This window comes from Orbicella franksi, chromosome 3, assembly GCF_964199315.1.
Source record: "Orbicella franksi chromosome 3, jaOrbFran1.1, whole genome shotgun sequence".
In the NCBI taxonomy this organism is placed as follows: Eukaryota; Metazoa; Cnidaria; class Anthozoa; order Scleractinia; family Merulinidae; genus Orbicella; species Orbicella franksi.
The window spans coordinates 9,790,292-9,811,451 of record NC_138147.1 but is presented as its reverse complement, the minus strand read 5'-3'; the positions used below and the strand labels follow the sequence as shown (position 1 = coordinate 9,811,451).

Genomic DNA, 21,160 nt, shown 5'->3' with positions numbered 1-21,160 from the left:
TTGCACGTGTTTCAAGATGGCGGACGCGAACAAGAAAAGGTGAACCTGGACTGTTTGTTATATTTTGTAATATTCTCGGAGATCAATCGATGAAAAATTGCTCTGTGTTCCACAGGAGATTATGCGACATGGATGCTGAAGAGTTTATGATGCATGGGTTTGATTCAGACGTTTGTGAGGACGACAACGAACCTAAAATGGCGGCCAAAAACGTTTCTCAAACAGAAGTTAAAGATTGCTCCCAGCAACATACAAAGTAATCAATGTTCTTACTGTCGTAACTGTATAATATCTAACTATTCCATTTATGTGCTACAAATCGAGTAAAAGGAATAATTTAACGCCAAATTAGATGCAATCAGCACATTAAAAACCGCTGTATATATCATGAAGAAGTCAAGAACGGTCAGAGAAATCAATTTACTGACCAAGCGACTAAGATTAATTTTAATACAAGAAACAAGATAAATAACTATTAAATGATGATTTTGTGTGACTTTGATCGTTGTAAGAGGAACAGAAAAGTAAAGCCTTTGAAGCCCAGCTGGCCTATAGCTTCTACAACTTATCTAGTTTCCTTAGCATAAAGTGGCTAAAAGTATTGATACCAGGATGGTATGCTAGTCCGTCACAGATTACTTCTGAATAGAATCCTGTTAGGTTGCTGTAACATTTCGCTTGCACCCATTTACACACCTAGGTGTAGAGAGACACTGAGAGAGTAAATTGTCTTGCCCAAGAACACAACACAATGTCCCTGGCCATGGTTCACATCTGACTAACTTGATCCAGAGTTCAGTGCACCAACAATTGGGCTACCAGGCCCTCTATACTAGCACTGCAAGTTTTTCTGAAGAACACATTCATATTATTTCTTGGGATAATAAGTGTTGTAAATGTCAACCATTGTAAAGGCATACATTCACTTCCTTGAATTAACCCACAGTACCAGCAAAATTTGACTGGTCATTCATGGATTACTCTTCTAATTATATTTTCAGAAAGTCAAAAAGTGCAGATCATAAGAACCAGCTTGCAAGGTTAGAGGAAAAGGATCCTGAGTTCTTCAAGTTTTTGAAGGAAAATGATAAAGAGTTACTGGATTTTAATGACTCGGATACTGGCTCAGAGGTGGAAAGTGATGATGATGATGATGATGATGATGATGTTGAAGATGATGGTAAAAGCAAAGACAGCAAGAATGATAAAAAACACAAAAAAGTAGGCATCTTTGAAAGGATATTAAATGAATACATATGCTATTCTTGTACAACAGTTATATGTACATGTAGCTAATCTAGTATTCACCGATTACTTGTAAGAAAATTTAACAATAAAGAAATCAGTATTTAATACCTCCTTCTAAAACCTTTTCAATTTCAGCCTTTGACAATATATGCTTTGTTGCCTTTAAGTTTCTTACTGTTTTAATGTGATATTTTGTTGTGTTAGAGCACAGAAAAGACGGATGAATCTGATGAGGAAGATGATGATGATGACCTGGGTGAGGAAGATACAGAAAACGAAAAGGATGTGGGCAAAACAGTTACTCTGGAGATGATTAAACAGTGGAGGACAGGGCTTGAGGTGAGATATTTCTAATAAATGCATAATTTTAACAAGCATTTGCATTGGGGTGAAAAATGCCAGTCACTTGTGCCAGCTTTGATGACACCACCATAAAAATAATGTCAGTTACATGTATCACCAAAAGAATTTTTATATAATTCAGCATTGAGATAATGTATGGCTATACTTTAATTGACAAACCCAGTAGCAATCTGCTACCATTTCCTCTGCAGGCTACCAGATCCATGAACTGAATCATACCAAAACTTTGTTAATCAATAAAATATATTCAATTGTTGGTTTTCTTTGAATAGAAAAATTCACTTCACTCCCTGAAACAAACCCTTCGAGCATTCCGGTCAGCTGTGCATGGAGCCCTTGACATTGGTGGTGATGACAAGTCACAGCCACGTTTGACATTCAAAGTTGAGGGAGACACAGGTAATAGGCGTAAATGGAGAAAGAAAGAAATCAGATAGCAATGTATGTAAGTGCCATATTTTGTCACTATTCCTGTGAAAAAGCATTTCAATGTTAATTAATATTTGAGTGATAAATTTTTACATATATACCTGTCTTAAAGGTAACAACTGAAGAAATTTGTTTTGATCCAAGGGATCAAAGAGCCAAAAGGCTGATCGCCATCAACAATTACTAAATCAAGAGGGTATAGTATATGGTATACAGTATAGTCCATGTAGGCTATTACCTCTATTTTTGTTCTGTTCATCTCACAATTATCTGCCGAGATCAATTTATTCTCCTGGGTGAGTGACATTATGAATCTAGTTTCTTGCCCAGGAACAGAACACAATGACCCCAGCCAAGCTCAAACCTCAACCACTTGATCCAAGGTGTAACAAATTAAAATTATAGCTATTAGGCTCGATTTGCCTCGCAACAATATTACTGAGTGAACTTGGAACACTTCAGAAGAAAGAATTATTTGGCCACCAAGGTTTTTGTGTAGAAAAAATGTTTTCGATAATTTATTAATGGCTTTGTTTTTACAGTATTCAATGCTATCATTCAGCTTTGTTTGAAACAAGTTTACCCAGTGCTGTTTCACCATGTTGGAGGAACACATAACAAACATGGAAAAAGGTTTGCAAATCTCTAGATTGTATACGTGTACATTGTGTCTTGACTCAGTAGTCGATCACCCTGAGTGCTGCGGCCAGTCGGTCAGTCCGTCGGTTGGTCAGTCAGTTGGTTGGTCGGTCGGTCAGGGAGAGATCATTGTACACATGTAGACAATGAACTAAGAAAACTTAAACTAGGCTAACCTCAGATTTGCAGTGATTGATTATCATAATAAATTATAAGATGTGTTCTTTCATTCTCTCACACTATAGAGTTCTTCCTTCTTCGCATACAAAGTGGTCTCAAGTAAAGACACCAGTCAAACATTACCTCAATGATGTTTTGCAGGTATGTGCATCGTCAGTTAAATAATGGAATACACTTAGCTTACTTGTGTTGATTGAAGCCAAAAAAATTATTATAAATTTGTTCACATTGTTTCCTTAACAGCTCCTGCGGACCCTTGCTGAACCGTCTATGTTGTGTGTAATCTTGCGGCATGCACAGCAGTTGTCTCCTTACTATGCATGCTTCCCCAAGGTGGCTAGAGCTTTTATTAAGGTAATGGCTATAGTTGTATCATTCTACATTATTTTACTGTTTTTATTTTAGATTCCAAATGGCTTTAGTTAAATGTCTACTACTACCGGTAATAATATTGGTGCTTTGAGAATATGAGTGTTTCGCATAACACAAATTTAAATACAGGCTCAATTTGTGGGTCTTGAGCTTTTACCCCTACTACCTTTGACTAATCATGCAAAGTGTTAATAACGAACAAGGAATATTACCATCTGATGTTAGTTTGATCTCTGGTTATTCAATGAAGTTAACTCCGGTGGCCACTTCAAATTTACTGTCCAGGTAGACTGCAAAACTTTCTCTCTTTTTCTCCAAAGATAATTGTTGTACAACAGTTTATAACAGTTTGGCAGGTTGATCCATTAACTCGCCAACAGTCATCTGTTTAATGCACATTGGTGTCAGAAAATGTGAGAATAAATTGTTCTTCTTATAAAGAACCTGACTGTATTCCTGAAGCATGCAAAGTTAGGAACAAAACTTAAGGCTTGAAAACTCTTGAATTGCATTATCCAATGATCCAGTTTTTAATAACTGTGGAATATCCCATGGGACACTTGTATTTTCTTGGTAATACACATTGAGCCTTTCTTTGCATAATTATTTTATACTTAGCTCTTATTAACCGAGCAGGAGGTCTGTATAGGAGAATCTTGACCAAGGTCATGAGTACAGACCGAACGCTGTGAGGTCTGTACACACAACTGAGGTCAAGATTCTCCCATACAGACCAACTAAGCTTGGTTAATAAGATGTTTATTATGTGGCAAACAATAACAATTTAATTTGTTTAATGTAACTGGTTTGCACTAACTGACATTTTGCTCGCAAACGGCAGTGAGGCGAACTTAATTCTGCCAAAGTTTGCTCTTTACTTTTTTCTCATCAGGCTTTTTGGCATTTCCACAAATAAACATTGTTAGAAGAAAATAGTCAATATTTTTGCAGTTTAGTTTGCAATTTTTTCACCGCAAAATGTAACCGATCTAGATGTCAGTATAGATGGGAAAATCTAGACCGCTTTCAATATTGATTTCAGTGAATGAAATTCGTGAATTCACTAGTTCCCAGTCCTTGTGAGACTCAGCCATATAATAATGTACAATAGACATTGCTGTATTCTGATTAGCTGTATTTTCTGTTGCATGGTATAAATGATTGTTAGTATATAGATGGCTTGAATGATATTTTGAGTTTGTATGTGTTGTGAAGATTGACTGCAAGTTTACATGCATGCAAAATAAGTTGAATATAATAGCATTTTGATTTTTTGTTGCATTTCAGCGATCAGTCAGAATGTGGAGCCGTGGTGAAGAACATGTCAGGGTTCTTGCTTTCCTTGGCATCAGAAATGTCGCTACCATGATGCCATCTTCACTCTTAGAGTTTTCTGTCAAGGTTGGTTTTGGTAATACACTATTACATGTAGATGTACAAGTTATGCCTGTAGTACCAGTTTATTATGTTAACTTAAAAAATATTAAAAATTAGTAAAGTTTTGTAGCGTTGACTATCACAAATATATAACGTCACTCCCTGATTGGCTACGCTTCTCACTATCTAGTCTGTTGTAGATAGTGAGTAGCCTTGCACTGTGCGGCTGTTAGCAACATGACGGCCGCTTCTTTGTGTTTCTGAAGTGTCTGAGAAGAGGATTTAGACAACGTCTTAAATGACTAGTAGATTTATACTATACCAATTAGACTACGTGTATTTGCTCTCGATTTCTCTGTGTCTCACGCGATAGAAATCTTGAGCTGATAATCTGGTCATTGAGTAGCATTTACACACTCATTGTTTAGCCAAAAACTGCAAGGAAAAGTACAAAGATCAGCTAAGAATTTTAATTCTCTGAGATTCTTGTTTAACTTATAGTATACTACAAAGTACACTTTAATGCTTTTGTTTTCAAATTTTCAGCAATTGTACATGAATTTTGTGAAGAATACAAAGTTTACGTCGCCTAAGACAAAGCCAGTCATCACCTTCATGCAGAACTCGCTTGTGGAGATTTTCAGTTTGGACGATCATCTTACTTACCAACATGGGTTTGTGTACATCAGGCAACTTGCAATTCACCTCAGGAATGCTATTATGCAGAAAAAGAAGGTATTGTTTGCTCATCCTCACTGTTTCCTTCTCACTGAGAATTCAGTTAACAACGTTTTGTGGCATAGTTTGGCTTGCCGTGATCTAGGTCATACATAAGGTACAGTTAAGAGAAAATGAAGGGTTGCAGAGTTCCCACATATAGCATGTACAGTAGGCCTTGGTCTCAAGATAATCCTTCTCAAGTTATTTTTAGACACGGTACCCCATTCTCTCCCAGTTAATGTTACCACGCTCGTAACGTGGACGTTTTTGTGGAGTAGGAAAATACAGTATGCGTGAAGCTGGTCGTGCTGTAATCTGCTGCTACGGTAGGTAACCAGTCGTTTCGCCCGATAGCCAGTTCGCCCGATGTCAATTTCCTCGGACTAACAGTCCGTTCGCCCGGACTTGACGTTCAAAGAAAGTTGTGCTTAAAATTTATCTTTCTCTAACCGAGTGAAAAAGACATACTGAAACAAAATTGGTATTTCTTTCTTTAATCCTTTGACCACGGAGCCTAAGTCCGGGCGAACCGACTATCAGTCCGGAGGAACTGACTTGAAGCGAACTGACTGTCTGGCGAAGCGACCGCAATTCCTACTGTATACAGGTTCGGATAAGTACTACAAGAATTTGCGTGCAATGTCTGAGTTGTAGCGTACACCTCAGACCTCTTCAGCTTAGTGGACAAGGATGGTGCACAACTATCATCATTTTCGTGCCTACTCCCTATTCAATCTCTCATCCAAACACCACAATCTGGGTTCCCTTCTTCTTCGTGTTTTCGACTTTTTCTCAGAAAGCAAAAGAACTGGAGCTAAGTTTTGTTCTTCTTGGTTACTTGGTTCGACCACCATAAGCATAAAATGGTAAACATGAAAACTATGTTGCGGCATATGAACCCATCGTTTGAATAATGTTTCGAGCAAGGTTGTACATGTGGTTTGTATCTGGGCCTAAATAATTCTTCATATCTGCCTTGTAGGCTTCATATCAGTCGGTATATAACTGGCAGTATATTCACTGTCTTCATCTTTGGTGCCGTATAGTCAGTGAAGTGAAGAGCAATGGTCTCCTTGATCCACTTATTTATCCTTTGGTACAAACAGTCATCGGAGCTATCAAGTGAGTTTATATATATATATTTTTTTTTGTCAAAAAGGACGCGTACAATCCGAATTAAAAAAAAAGAAAAAAACACAACAGCTGAAGGAGACTTCAAAGTACATTGAAACAGAAAATGCGAAAAATTGATTGCAACTTACCGTAAGTTAAGAACTGACTCAAGTTTTGCGACTTGTAACACTTTTGAACATTACTGTTGTTTTATTTTCTCTTTAAGACTCGTCCCCGCTGCGAGGTATTATCCCCTGAGATTTCATTGTATTCGTTCTCTAAACCTGCTGTCCCAGTCGACAGACACTTATATACCAGTGGCGCCGTTTTTATTGGAGGTAAGACCGAGACTATTTACAAGAAGCCTTGTTTTGTGACTGCGTAACAAACAGCTAAAATTTGTGTCGCCAAGTACCAAGCAGCTGGTGGGAAGCGCTGGAAGATTCCAAACTAAGCCGATCACGTCACTGTCCTGAATCAAAGGCCCCCCTCCACACTAAGCCGGGGGAATTTAAAAACAGGAGAGATTTAGAAAATACATTGATCAAAAAGTTAAATGCTGAAAGATTTTTAAAACACATTTAAAAAAGCGAACGACCTTCGGCCTACCGAACGAAGGTTCACCGTTCACACTAGGGACCTTACGCAAAACACGACGGCAACGGTAACGAGAACGTCGCTAAACAAAAGGTTTGATGAGCAAACTATGATAATGGCTGTGCACGTGAATTATAATTCTTGGTACATTTCCTTGCCGTCCTCTGCAAAACAGCAACGTGAAATGACCTATTTCTGCGTTATCTGGAGAACGTGAACCACAACGGCTAATTTTTCATATTTCTATTTGGAGCTGGACGCATTCGTAGCATATTCAGCAGGGCAAATTTTAATACCGACAAACACACTGGATAGTTTCAAATAAATGCGAAATTCCAAAGTAAAATAGAGGCACATTTTTTACGAGGCGTCGTCCTCGCCGTCGCCGTCGTATATGCGTAAGATCCCTACTAATCCGTTACGAAGACGGAGCTTTTCGAAAGCGATCTTCAAACCGGAGGAATTTGAAAACGCAGCTTTATTTCTACAGTTAGGCCTACCGTCCACACTAATCTTAAAGATGCCGGCTTTGCGTAGTGTGGACGGAAAGCATTTTTAAAATGGAGCGTTTTCGAAAATGGGTGACGTTACGATAATCAGGTGATTTCACTGCCGGTGATTGTCGCGTTTTTTGATTTCTTCGGCGTAGTGTGGACGGAAAACATTTGATGCTTTTTCAGAATGAAACTTCCGTTTTCAAATTACTCTAGGGTAGTGTGGACGGGGCCTGATTGGCCTGGAAAACTCTAAGTTCCCTGTGATTGGTCAGTTATAAACCTCAGCAATCCGTTTAGGTCGAGCGTTCTGGGGGAGTCAAAACGGAGCTCAGGTTTACCAGGTTTTGCGGTCAAAAAATTGTATTTAAGACAGGCCACGACTGGGAAAGAAAAACTCAAACGTAAGAACGAATAATATATGTTTGCACCGGCTCAAGCTTCTAAGCCACTCGTTCACTGGGCTTACGATATATGAGCAGTAACTTATTGTGTTTCCATGACATTAGAACATGTTTTTTCGTTGATTATGATTGATTTGACTTCTTGTGGTTTGTTTCAGATCCTTGAGTCTGCAGAATTCAACAAGAAAACCAAAATGTCCACAGCAAAGCCGACCGAGTTTTCGTGCATACTGAAAGTCTCCAAACAGCAGCTAGGGACTAAACCTTACCAGGTGAGACTTGTGTTTCATTAGCCAACGTTTTCACTTTCGAGCGGTTTTCAAGTGAGTGTCATAAAACCAAACCAAAGTAATCACTCTAGCCCATCACAAGTTACGCAGACTATCCAATGAACCAATTTCGTCAATGCAAATAGATGTAGCCGGCGAAAAGCTAAAAGTTCAAATTTGTCTTCAGATTTATGTGTTTTAAATCGCTGGGAAATGACGGTTCAGGAAAATGTTGATATTGCAAATTCATCATTTTTCTGAACCTGTCAAACGGCTGCCAGAATCCTGTCAAGGTCTATTAAACCGTTTTCGCTGATGTCAGATTTGGAAAGAAATGGCAACTTTGCCGATAACTGAAGGGAAATTGGTAATTTACCAAGAAATATATGACTAGAGTTGTGTGGGAAGTCGACATTATAAATTAAAGCCAGTAAACCTTGTTCGATATTCTTTATTTGGGACAGTAAGTGGAATGCATTTTTCTGGAGCTCAGTGAGTCAGGTTTCTCATATTTCGTCGAATTAACACTGAGTAATTGAAGAATAGATTTCTTTTCGCGAAGTGAGAAACTTTTAAATTATGCAAACCCAGTTTGATCAGAAGTGCCAACTATTGAAAACATAAGTTATTAACATGATTAATTCTTTGTCATATTATTTATTAGAAGCGGCTACAAAGAAGCCATTTATTTTTTCACATCAAAGCATCGATCGGCAGGAAAATATGGCTTGTCAAACGCAGAACAGGGGTAAAAGATAATAATATTCGAGTCTGAACTGCTGGGAAATCAGGGCATTACGCTTTCCATCTTGTTATTCAAAACCTAAATAAAGTGTGCTCGTCCTCTTCAGAGATGAAAAACACCCAATGTGCAAATTTGTTTATGAAGTCTCTGCCTTAAACATACAAAAACGCCTAGTTTATTTTTCTTAAAATAACAGCGAACAGCATATATTTGGCCAGCCTTTTTATTCACGAAAACGGAAGTAAATATTAACATGTTTGGAATACGGAATGTGCCATTACAATGTTTCTTCTTAAACCCAGCACTCTCAAAAACGTATTACGAAAGCGCTGGAGTCGCCAAGCGTAAATAGCAGGGTCTAATAGCGAAGAAAGAGACAAAATATCATTTGATATGAAGTGATATGTTAAAAATGAGGCATTCTTTTCGCACTCTTCACAGAAAAACCACAGATGTACTTTCACGAAATATGGAGTAAAACAAGTGTAAAAAACAATTAACACAAGGAAAATCGCTAGAACCAATCTTCTCTCGTGATATATATTTCGCTGCGGGTCAATGGGTGATTTGCCCGATGAAACTTGCTGCGCTGTGTTTCGAAGTTTTTTAGACAACGTCCTGAAGATCACAATGTACGTAGCTGTTAGAACGATTGCTGGAAGGAAAAAATGCGTGTAACAATAGGCAAAGAGAAAATTCACCTTTCTCACGCCAGCGGCGGGCAACACAGCCAAAAACAACGCATTCAGCCAAATTCCAACAATGCAGAACTTCACTTTTTTCACTGTTACCCTGCTCTTGTAGTTTAAGTGGTCTGTAACTGCAACGAAACGGTCCCACGACATCGCCATAAAGGAACAAACAGCTACAAACAAGGCCAATCCGCCTACGAGATATTGGAAAGTATTTAAATACGGCAGTTCTTGTTGACCGAGATATAGGAAATACATTTCCACTGTACGACCGAATCCTAGGAAAGCTCCAACAAGGAAATCAGCCACTCCGAGATTAGCGATGAGAAAGGTTGTTGGGGTTCGCAGGCATCGGAAAGGATCGCGGTAGATTGTAACAAGCAGGAGAAAATTTCCTGAAGTGATCACAAAAGCGAGTAACGCATCCAAAACGACGAAACAAAGGTAAAATATAGGGCTTAGCTGAGAGTAAATATCGAGCTCTGATAGCGAAGAGGTGCTTGAAGTCCCATTGTGAAATGTGGATTCATTCATAGTTGTGCCACAAAACACACACACATTTGATTTTTCGTAAGGCTGAACGGTTTCGTGCTCCGAGCTTGTTCCTGATTCTGTTTTTCGGCGATATTCGGGTAAAATGATGAGTTACAATGTGAAAGTTAAACCTTTTTTTTTTAACTGAACAAGTTATTAAAATTTCTAAGTTATCAACATAATTTTTGATAAGCAGGTGCCTTTTTTGAAACCTTTCTGAAGCCCGCCAGTGGACATCTGATATGTCATTAACACTAGTCGCGTAGGTTGCATTCTCACCTTGGCGATTTACTAGCTGAACATTTTTCCTATAGGTGTTTGTGTAATTACAGACCGAGTTTTACTAGTCAAATCTGACATCTGTTTTCACTATCAATTTTAACCCAACATATAATCCACTCACTCAGCTACCTGACACTACAAGCAATAAGATTGGCAGCGGTATTTAGTAGGACAAGTTATACTATCTCGGGACGGAGTATAACTTTGCGCCAATTTCTGGTTATAAAGGCGAGGTATTCCCTTATTTTCTCTTGTGAAAACAGCTTGCACTTTTACCTCGCTAAACACAAGACGAAGTTTTTTCACTGTATTTCCGGACTTTTCCGGCTTTATCTATAGCCGAAATTGTCCCAGTGAACAACACAACCTTAAATACATGTATGTGTGATGACATTGACTGAAACAAGCTACAGAACGCCTTTACGATGTATACACAGCTGTTTCGAGAAAGATTGTCTCTCAAAAGCGAAAAGCGTCCGCGACGGTGCCGATTGGTATTATGGGTAATAATAGACTGGCGTTACATCATCAAGAAGGAGGGACAAAGCATGAGTACACGTGTTTGTGGTGTCTCCTTCCATCACGCTAAAACACCTTGAGCTTCAATCAAGCAACCGTGAACCACAATTACCCATGATACCTTTCGACATTGTCGAGTACACTTTTAGGCCTCAGTAAGAACACATTTCTTCGATCAGCTGTATTGTGCTGTTAGCTCCATACCTCCACGGAAGGAGCTGTACGCGTTGAAGATTCCCTGGTACCTCGAGAGACCTGTTTTTGGCGCCAAAATATTGAGTTTCCGTAAGTTCTCACACTCAGCACTTTCACAATTTTCTCGCCAAAATATTGCTATTTACGCAATTGTTATGTGGAGTACTTTTGGCTAAATTCAACTTTTCTGCACTGCTTTTACGCTGTTTGGCAAGTTTATCTTTTAATCGCGGAAAAGTGACAAATTTACTTGCGGGGTTGAGGGGTGGGGGTGTAGATGGGTAATCATTGATCAGGAAACACTGCGCGGTTGTTAACAAAATGGCGGCGAAGACGATTTGAAGAATTTACCGTAGATTTAGTGGATTTATACTAAAGCAATTAAGTCAATCGCTCTCGATTTCTATCGCGTGATTGTGGACTGGGGCTGCGCCCTCGTCAACTATCACGCGATATAAGTCTCGAGCTCATAATCTGGACGCTTTATTCGTCTGAGACACACAATTCTTCTGCCTCCTTAAACACGGTCATAAACTCCATTTTCATCTTAGCTTCAACATAGAAAGGATGATAATTAGTTTGACCGCTCAACTTTAAATTAGACCAGGAGCCATAATCGGGGACGGAGACCGTAAGTCTCGGGATTCGCGCGTACCTATGATATGGGACAATTTTTCTATTTTTAGAACGAATTGCGCCATCCTGACGTCATATATCCGCGCGGATTCACGCATATGTCGGGGGCTCTCGCATGGATGTTGTCACGTTGCGTGATCAAATGGTGAGAGTTGAGAGATTCTCTTGCGTATTTTTCACAGCGATGGCAGGGAATAAGGCAGGGAATACGAACCAGGGCGCTTATATGTAGTTTTATGCTCTGAGCTAACGGAAAAGGTGGGTTTTTCAGGGTCGAAAACAAGACTTCAATCTCGCGCTGGGAATGAATAATAAGATCTGCTCACGCTAGTTGTAAGCTTACGCGTATGTTTTTGCGTTTGTTCTGACTTAAGAATAAAGCAAGAAAACTCTCTACTCTGGTATCGAGTTAATTTGTGAGTTTCTCAGACAGTGGTTCATCATAACCAAAACCTGTTTTGATGGTTTCTTATTGTTTCTGCTTGTTTGGTGAGTTTGCAAAAGTTTTTGAAAGGAAAGTCTGACGCGTACAATTAGCTCATTTGCATAGTGCAGTTCGTGCACTTTCAAGTCCGAGTCGGTGTTTTCAATTGTCAACAAATCTTGACAAAGATTTCTTTCGTTATCTTTTGTGCTGAGCTGCTGTAACAAATTTCACGAACGCAAAAAAGGCTACTAACATCATGTGTCTTTCTTCAACATAAGCATAGTGAAGTTTTACACTGCGAAAATGAAAATAGACAAGGAGTTTTGATAACTCGATCAACAAAATCGAAATCGTTATTCCAAGTTGATTAAAGAAAGCGTCATCGTAACTTTGCTGATTATTTCTGCTTTATTCACATATTTTCAGTTTAGCTTTTAATATGTTCTCAAACATTTATCAATCTGAAACATATTTAAAAACTATAGAGTTATTGTTTGAGTTCGATGTACGCTTTCACACGAAAGTGCGGTGGAAGCACAATTTGTCATGTTTACTGACTGTACAAAACACGCATCGGCGGGCGCTCTCATTCATCGAGAACAGAAAATTTACTGGATTTTTACACGAATAAAACTGAGCAGTATCTACGGACGTAAAGTTATTGGGCCTTGATGAAACATCAAGCGTTGCTTACAATTCAAGCGAAACTCAAACTAGCAAGTATTTTGTTTTACTTTTCGGTCGCGATAGACTGACAAATTCCTCGCAAGCGTGTGGCAAGAGGAGCTAGGAAACTATGAAGTCCTGAAGCTCTGCTATACCTAAATATATCCAGCTAGTTTTTTGCTGTGTAATGGAAAAGCTGTTAATCTTCAACGTATGTGAAATTTAAAGTGGAGTAATGTACAGCTCATGAAAAAGAAGCATCCGTCGGAACACAACTTGGTCAGCGATAAATATGAGCTTACAGCGGAACATACCTAAATTCGACACTGTCTCACTTCACTCAAACTGGAGCAGCTTGCGACGAAAATACTTAAGCAAAATTCCAACAGACGTAAACGCGTTGAGTTGTGGGCCAAAAATATGAAACATTTCGGGAATTTCGGACGCCATTTCCCCCGCGCGACATCCGCAAAAATCCTCGCAGCATGTACGCGCGTGTGCCGCAGGCGATGGCGCAATTTGTTCTAAAAATAGAATTATTGTCCCATATCATGGGGACAACCCCAAAACTAGAAATGGCGCGCGCTCACGGTCTCCGTCCCCGATTATGGCTCCTGATTAGACATAACAGAGAAAATAGGAAATTCAGCATGTAACTCAACCTCGAGTCATGCACTGGCTAACAAACAAAAACAGATTCACAGATGTCATTTTTAAAGGTAACTTTCCTTACAAGCCATAATTTTATTAACAACTAAAATTAGCATTTTGAGCTTGACCGACATGGAGAATGCAAACCTCCTTTGTAAAATTGCGAACTCAAATTAAATAACGTTTACTAAATAATACGTTGTATAACGCCTGAGCCGCTCATAGAATAAAACTTGGAGTACAGATTCCTTTAAAATTAAATGTAAAAATGATCTTTTACATCATTTCACCACGAGTTTTAATTTGATTAAACTCCTTCAAGATCTAATTTTGAACTTTAAAAATCTTTTCTATTTTAAAATATTAAATAACTTTTTTGGTTCCCCCAATGGCAAACGGCACAATGACAGATTTTATAATAGTGGCAAACAGCTCTGAACATTAAAACTTCGCGGTTTAAATTGAAATGTGTAAAATTGCGAATTCACAACAAATTAAAATTAATAACGTTTATTTAATAATACGTTGTATAACGCCCGAGTCGCTCATAGAATAAAACTAGGAGTACAGATTCTATTAAAATTAAATTTAAAAATGATCTTTAACATCATTTCACGAGTTTTAATTTGATAAAACTCCTTCAAGATCTAATTTTGAACTTTTAAATCTTTTCTATTTTAAAACGTTGAATAATTTTCTTGGTTCCCCCAATTGCAAACACAATGACAGACTATATAATATTGGCAATCAGCTCTGAACATTAAAACTACGCAGTTTAAATTGAAATGCGACGAAGATTTTAATCGAAATAAAATTAAGACACTTTAATTTTTTTCCAACCAGCCGTGAAACGGTCTTCAATTGACGAAATTTTGTAGCTTCCATTTAATCATGTCGTTATTAGAAGTTATTGTTGACACAGCTTAAAGTAAATTGAAAACAAAACAAAAAAAAGCCCTAAGAGAGCATTTTAACCTCATCGATAGCAGCTCAAAGAGTACTGTGAAATGGTAAGCCTCTAAAATGAAGACTGAAAGAAAAAGAACAAAACGAAAAGAACGGATTTACAATTTATAAGGAACGGATGGGATCATAATCTTGACTAAAACCAAAAAGTGTTTTGCCGAGAAACAACAGTAAACTATGACATACGCCGCAAAACTATGGTGGGAAAACAGCCGCGTCTTCAACCAGGCTGTACTGTAAATACAAGTGTCGAATACGAGTTTTATAGTTTTTGTTCTGTCCTTCTACTGTTTCTTTACATTTGAGATATCTGCAGCTCGGCTTCTGAATTTGTTTAATAATGACGCCTGCCTATTAAAGACATTAATCGCTATGAATTCAGCGGTATGTGCACGCCCAGTTTCAAGTGTAAAGTTTCGCCGCTGTGCTAATCATTGCATCATAACATTGTCATAAAAAGGCCGAATCTGCAACAAGGCCAAAATGGAATTTGTGTAGAACGATGAATGAAGCCATGTTTCATAACAACACCTCAAGCACCTCGACGCCTTCGGAGATAAACATTTACTCTCGGCTAAGCCCTACATTTTATCTTTGTCTCGTCATTTTGGATGCCTTACTCGCTTTTGTGATCACTTCAGGAAATTTTCTGCTGCTTGTTACAATCTACCGCGATCCTTTCCGATGCCTGCGAACACCAACAACCTTTCTCATCGCAAATCTCGGGGTAGCCGACTTCTTAGTTGGAGCTGTCATAGGATTCGGTCGTACAGTGGAAATGTATTTCCTATATCTCGGTCAACAAGAACCGCCATATTTAAATACCTTCCAATATTTCGTAGGCGGTTTGGCCTTGTTTGCAGCTGTTTGTTCGTTTATGGCGATGTCGTGGGACCGTTTCGTTGCAGTTACAGACCACTTGAACTACAAGGGCAGGGTAACAGTGAGAAAAGTGAAGTTCTGCATTGTTGGAATTTGGCTGAATGCGCTCTTTTTGGCTGTGTTGCCCGCCGCTGGCGTGAGAAAGGTGAATTTTCTCTTTGCCTATTGCTACTCGCATGTTGTGTTGCCCGCAATCGTTCTAACAGTCATGTACATTGTGATCTTCAGAACGTTATCTCAAAAACTTCGGAACATAGAACAGCAAGTGTCTTCAGGGAATTCGTCGATTGAAAAGCGGCGAAATTTATATCGGGAGCGAAAATTGCTACTTGCGATTTTTCTTGTGTTAATTGTGTTTTACGCTTGTTTTACTCCATATTTCGTGAAAGTACATCTGTGGTTTTTCTGTGAAGGGTGCGAAAAGAGCGCCTCATTTTTAACATATCACTTTGTATCAAATGATATTTTGTCTCTTTCTTCGCTATTAGACCCTGTTATTTACGCTTGGCGGCTACAGCGCTTTCGTAAAACGTTTTTGAGAGTGCTGTGTTTGAAAAGAAACGTTACGGTTGAACAGTCTGTCTTGAAAGCAAGCTGATGTGTTCTTTTCGTGATCAACAAGTGAACAAAACGCTAACCAAATGATGTTGTATCCCCTTTACTGTTATTCTGACCTTAATAAACGAACATCTTTTCGTACAAATTTTGTATGATATTGAGTTTTTTTCATGTTTTGAAAATCTATATTGGAAAGACCATTTTCCATAAAGCAGAATACAAAAATATCTGCTGTACCTGCTGTTTAAACTTAAGTAGTATTTTGTTGATTTGTGTGCGTTTGACAAATCAGTTTTTGATTGACCCAACAAAAGTTGTGTTAATGTGAGAAATAATAATAAAAAACCCGCATACGTAGTAATTTTCTGGGAAATAATCAGTGACAGATCTCTCCAATTACTTTTTAATATTGCACGTCCAATAATTTAAAAGTTTATTCCGTTGAAAGGAAATGAACTTGTGATATGTGGGGATTCTACTAAAACTATACTATACTAAAACTCAAAGCCGGCGTTTTCAAATTCCTCTGGTTTGAAGAGCGTTTTCGAAGAGCTCCGTTTTCGTAACGGATCAGTGTGGACGGTAGGCCTAACCGTAGAAACAGAGCTGCGGTTTCAAATTTTTGGCTTAGTGTGGGCGGCGCCTTACTGTAGCATCATGAAACACTTGTGATTAAGCATATTTAATCAGTTGTATTTGTTGTAGAAATTTTGAAGGTTCTCGATTAGGCCAAAATTTTATTGTCACATACAAATATTGTTTAGTGCTTTTTTCGACCGCTAGCACCCAATAGGCCGTGTCCGAGTTGCCTTTGACAACCTTTCAATACGTCCGTCGGACCTTTTCATATCAATAGTTTCGTTCGGAGACTCGTTTTCACATAGAAGCAAGAGCCGGGCAACTTGGAGATGGCCTTTTTGAACGATCCGGTCGAAATAAATTATAGAATTCAATGGTGTATTTTTGTTTTGAATTAGGCTTTAACTAGTTGTGACGGTAACTAAGATATCAAACTCGAAAGACCGTGTTTGATCACATTTCCAAACACCGAGAAGAGAGTTGAAAATACGACGCGCAACGGAGTATTTCTGACAAACTTCTAGGTGTTCGGAAATGTGGTCAAACACTGTCTTGAGTGGTTGATATATCTTCTCAATCGAGACTAAAACTAAGGAGAAAACGGAGAATTAAAATCGTAAAAATCTATGCTAATTAAGATCAGATATCCAAACACCGTCACGGTCATGAGTTCCTTTGTTTAAACTTAATGAATTGTTAATGAGTTTGAGAAATATAAATAGTAGCCTCTATTTAGCGCGAACATATCTACAAACGCTTATCTGGGAGATTAACTATTCCGAGGAACGAATACTTTGGGCTTTAAGGAACAGATCATTTCTAAGGACAAAGATACGTTGATATTTAGAAGCCATAGAGAAGCTATTGTATTAATTATCCTTCAAACAATTTCCCCGCGTCTTGGGCGAAGGGAAGCAATGAAACAATTAACGGATTTTCTTCCTCTTAAAGGGGCCAAGTCACGGTTTGCCCATCTTGAAAAGTTAAGCCTTAAGTTCTTCTCCATCCTCAACTATCCTTGTTACTTTCTGGTTTATTGTTATCTCTTAAATGTTTTTCTGTCTTAGTAAACTACTATTTTCAGGTTTCCTTCTAACTAAACGTAATTTTGCACGTGGCAAAAATAACTCAAAATACCGTGACTGAGCTCCTCTAACCTTCTTCTTTCTTTTTCTTCTCATCGTTATTTCATCACACGGGATCACATTCATTATACTGTCAGTGAGCTATGAACTGCTACTAATATTGGTTAAAACTAGGAGTAAACTTGTTTTGTATGTCTTGCCCAAGGAAAGGTCAAATTTCTATCAATTAAGCTCTTTCTTTCCTTATCTTTTGTCGTTCAATTAAGGTTTTTCACTGATCTCACACTGTAAACCTAGATATAATTTTAAGAGCCTTGGAAGACAAGGGAAATCCTACTTAGGAAAACAAGATGGCGGCTGTACATTTTACCACAATACCGTGCGAGTCTTACACAACCCAAAAAGTACAAGGAAAGCCTTATTTTTGCAATATTTGTCCCTGAGCTAACGACATTGTGTAAGTTAGGTTTGAAGGTTTTAAATCTTTTCTGTACATTTTTTATGAGCGTTGTTGAGGTTTTCGTGCGCTAAGAATTATGGGTAAATGTACCAGTCGCCATCTGTTTTCCAACGGGGGATTGATCAGGGAAACTGATCTCAAAAACTATGCAGTTGTCTATCATAAAATGTTTTCTGTGCCGAAATCCCACGTGTTAAGCAACCGGTTTCCAGTGATGTCTCATTCTACTCGGCGTGACAGTCTTTACAATACTGCGGAATAGTCGTTTTTGCCAGAGGTTTCCTTCAGCTACAAATGCGAAGCACTAAGCCACCACGCCTCCGGTGTAATCGCTAGTTACCAAGTCTCCTACCAGACCCCTAGCCAAGCTAAGTATGGTGGTTTGAAAAGGGATGTCAATCCGTCTGCCATGGTAAGCTTCATTAATCACAGCCCTGTTATTTTTTTTGTCTTCTCAGGATGCTGTGGTGGATCACATATTTGAATTACTTCTGGAGTTCTTCTCCGTGCATGCGCACTCAATAGCCTTCCCTGAAATCGCTCTCCCTGCTGTAGTGAGGGTGAGTACATACTCGGAATACATACTGAATTACTTTTACTGTTATATCTTTATCTTTCAATCTGATTTTTTTATTTGGGTATTTTCATTGTCGTGAATAGCCCTTTCTTCTAACCGCTTATGGTGCGAACTCAATCCGTTCCTAAAATTTGTCTCCTTCGATTTATAATGATACTCATTTCTGTATGCTGAACTTGAACTTAAGGAGCATCCAGGTTTAGTTCAGTCCAAGGTGTCTGGCTGTTTCAAAATATGCAGCTGTTTTAATGGTTTGGCGTAATCACTTTGAACCGTGTACTACAAACTGGATTTAAAACAGGAAACCCAGACTCGCGATATGACTTCTTGACTGTCCCTAGACCCAAGTCAAATTTCAACCAGGTTTTTTCTTTTTTTATTCTTAACGGTGGATAAAGACGTTTTCGCCCCGGTAAAGTTTGACTTCTTTCAGTTCTTTATGAGTTAACGATTGACTTTTGCTTGCAGTTAAGGAAATTCATCAAGACAACCAGCGTTCCAAAATATCGAAAGCAGCTCAAGCAACTTGTTGACAAGGTAAAACCTTCAAGGAACGGCTGGGAATTAAAACTTATTTGTTTCTGTTGACTTAGTGATCACAGAGATCTCTAATTATTTCTTGTTCGTATCTTTTGTCTTTAACAGATCGAAGAAACATCGACTGAGGTGACAAACCGTCGCTCTAAAGTGTCCTTCAGTCCTAAAGACATTGATGAAGTGGTGAGAGATCGATTGTTTTTTCTCAATTTTGTTGAAACGTTAATCCCGGACATCAACACACAAATTCAGTTCAATTCAGTTTAAACTTGCTGAAGGTTTGTAGGTGCTGCGATCGAACGAGAAAGAAAGGAATCCAGCGTTGAATTTTAAAAAGCAAAAGGTAATCCAAGAATTGGGCAATTAAATCATTGGTCCACATAGCCTTCTCTCCCTCCTGCCCAGACCCCGCAAGCTGAGAGCGACAGCGGCTTTCGGGACACGAATTTTTCTAACAGTTGGTCAAAATTGGTGATGAAAGCGAAAAACAAAAACCTGTCTTTACAGAGATAGACAGGAGGGAGTTTTACTGCGATGACAATACAATAGTTTATTTATTGACTGTTTTACACTTTTTCTTTATAGGAGAGGTGGACAGCTCAATACAGACAGCAACCAAATGCTATTGTGAAGTTCTACAAGACTTGGAAAGCCATGAAACCATCCGTAACACAGGTGAGTAAATAGCGTTTCCGCCAGGAGAACATGACGTATTGGTAGGTTAATTACACATGAAGGTATTCCCATATGTCAAAAGTGGCAAGGGACCGCAAATGAAAATGCTGCTGGTATACGTATCTACTGAAACGCTGAATTAACTCTGCTTTAATGAGCTGTATTTCCATGTATAGAGGGTTTTCATGTGACCTCACGGCAGCGATATTGCCGGTGTCCCGAAAGAATGAAACGACGACCATGTTGGTGTAGCAAACAAATCCTGTGGGAGTTGAACTCTTTTCTTATGTAAACACTTTTTTTTTCAATAAATTTGCATAGCTGCTGACCACGTGACTGAAAACGATTTATTCACACTTTCTACTTTATAGACATAGAGAATTCAATTATTTGTGGTTTGTACTGATAAAGTATTGTCCAAAGTAACTGTCAGGGTTCTTTTTGATACTTGTCAGTAAGTGTACTAAAGCTCTATTCTAAAAATAGCACAGTATGAGTAAAGAGAAGTTGGATACTCCTGATCATGGCCTCTTAGTGTTTCTGTCTATAGGGAGAAAAAACTGCTTTTGAAGGTTTGAGGTTAAAATACTTTTAAAATTATAGATATTTAAAATTCTGTCGATTTATTTTCTTAGAATGAAGAGTTAGCAGAGGGTGAAAACGACGTGACCGAGGAAACTTCCGACGATGAACAAATAGAAACTCCAAAGAGAAAGAGAAAGCGTGGTAGCTCTGAGAATAAGAAAGAACAAGAGAAGCAAACGACGAAGAAAATGAAAAAGAATTTAAAGAAACCCGCGGGTGAGAAGAATACACAGACAACGAATGAATCTATGGATGCAGACAAGGAAGACATTGTGGAAGACTTTCAGTTTTCTTCTGAAGAAGATTAGCGATGATGTCATGTACAAAAAAAACTTTGAGAAATAATCCGTCGTAATTTGTCAAATCCAACTCGTGATGGCTGAATGCCGTTAGGTAGAAGTAAATACAGATACTGAGGGAATTGAGAACTTTGTTGTCGGGTCGCTCTGCTAAGTACAATTCCTATTATGCAGCGCTGGAGTACACACACATCCATAAACGAGTGGCGATTTTTTTTACAACTCACAGCTCTCACATTGACGAATTCCACTAGTATTAGGCCCCCTCCACGCTAGGCCAAAGAAATTCACGGCTTTATTTCTACGGTTAGGCCTACCGTCCACACTAATCTGTCGAGAAAACCCAGCTTTTCGAAAACGCTCTTGAGGAATTTGGAAACGCTGGCTTTGCGTGTTAGTGTGGAC

General features: G+C 38.6%; 3 protein-coding genes across 4 annotated transcripts; 2 read left to right on the top strand and 1 right to left on the bottom strand.

The window, feature by feature from the left end:
* The first annotated feature begins 11 nt into the window (after positions 1 to 11).
* Positions 12 to 20,884, top strand: LOC145481159 (nucleolar complex protein 2 homolog). Of its 2 annotated transcripts, XM_081459579.1 has the most exons (18): positions 12 to 39; positions 116 to 256; positions 1,002 to 1,221; positions 1,453 to 1,587; positions 1,884 to 2,010; positions 2,583 to 2,673; positions 2,925 to 3,000; positions 3,103 to 3,213; positions 4,519 to 4,632; positions 5,155 to 5,343; positions 6,311 to 6,450; positions 6,668 to 6,779; positions 8,095 to 8,208; positions 18,541 to 18,642; positions 19,128 to 19,196; positions 19,305 to 19,379; positions 19,782 to 19,871; positions 20,507 to 20,884. In XM_081459579.1, exons 1-18 carry the CDS (start codon positions 17 to 19, stop codon positions 20,762 to 20,764), a joined length of 2,187 nt encoding a protein of 728 aa, XP_081315705.1. In that variant the 5' UTR covers positions 12 to 16; the 3' UTR covers positions 20,765 to 20,884. The 2 variants fall into 2 exon arrangements, with proteins under 2 accessions (XP_081315705.1, XP_081315704.1); XM_081459578.1 differs by lacking the exon at positions 12 to 39 and having other exon boundaries at positions 52 to 256.
* On the bottom strand, positions 8,237 to 10,198 carry LOC145481182 (adenosine receptor A1-like). The gene has a single exon (XM_081459607.1). The coding sequence runs from the start codon at positions 10,174 to 10,176 to the stop codon at positions 9,199 to 9,201; it is 978 nt and encodes a 325-aa protein (XP_081315733.1). The 5' UTR covers positions 10,177 to 10,198; the 3' UTR covers positions 8,237 to 9,198.
* Positions 14,528 to 16,302, top strand: LOC145483009 (melanocortin receptor 5-like). Its single transcript, XM_081461631.1, has one exon. It carries the CDS (start codon positions 15,021 to 15,023, stop codon positions 15,996 to 15,998), a length of 978 nt encoding a protein of 325 aa, XP_081317757.1. The 5' UTR covers positions 14,528 to 15,020; the 3' UTR covers positions 15,999 to 16,302.
* Positions 20,885 to 21,160: the final 276 nt, after the last annotated feature.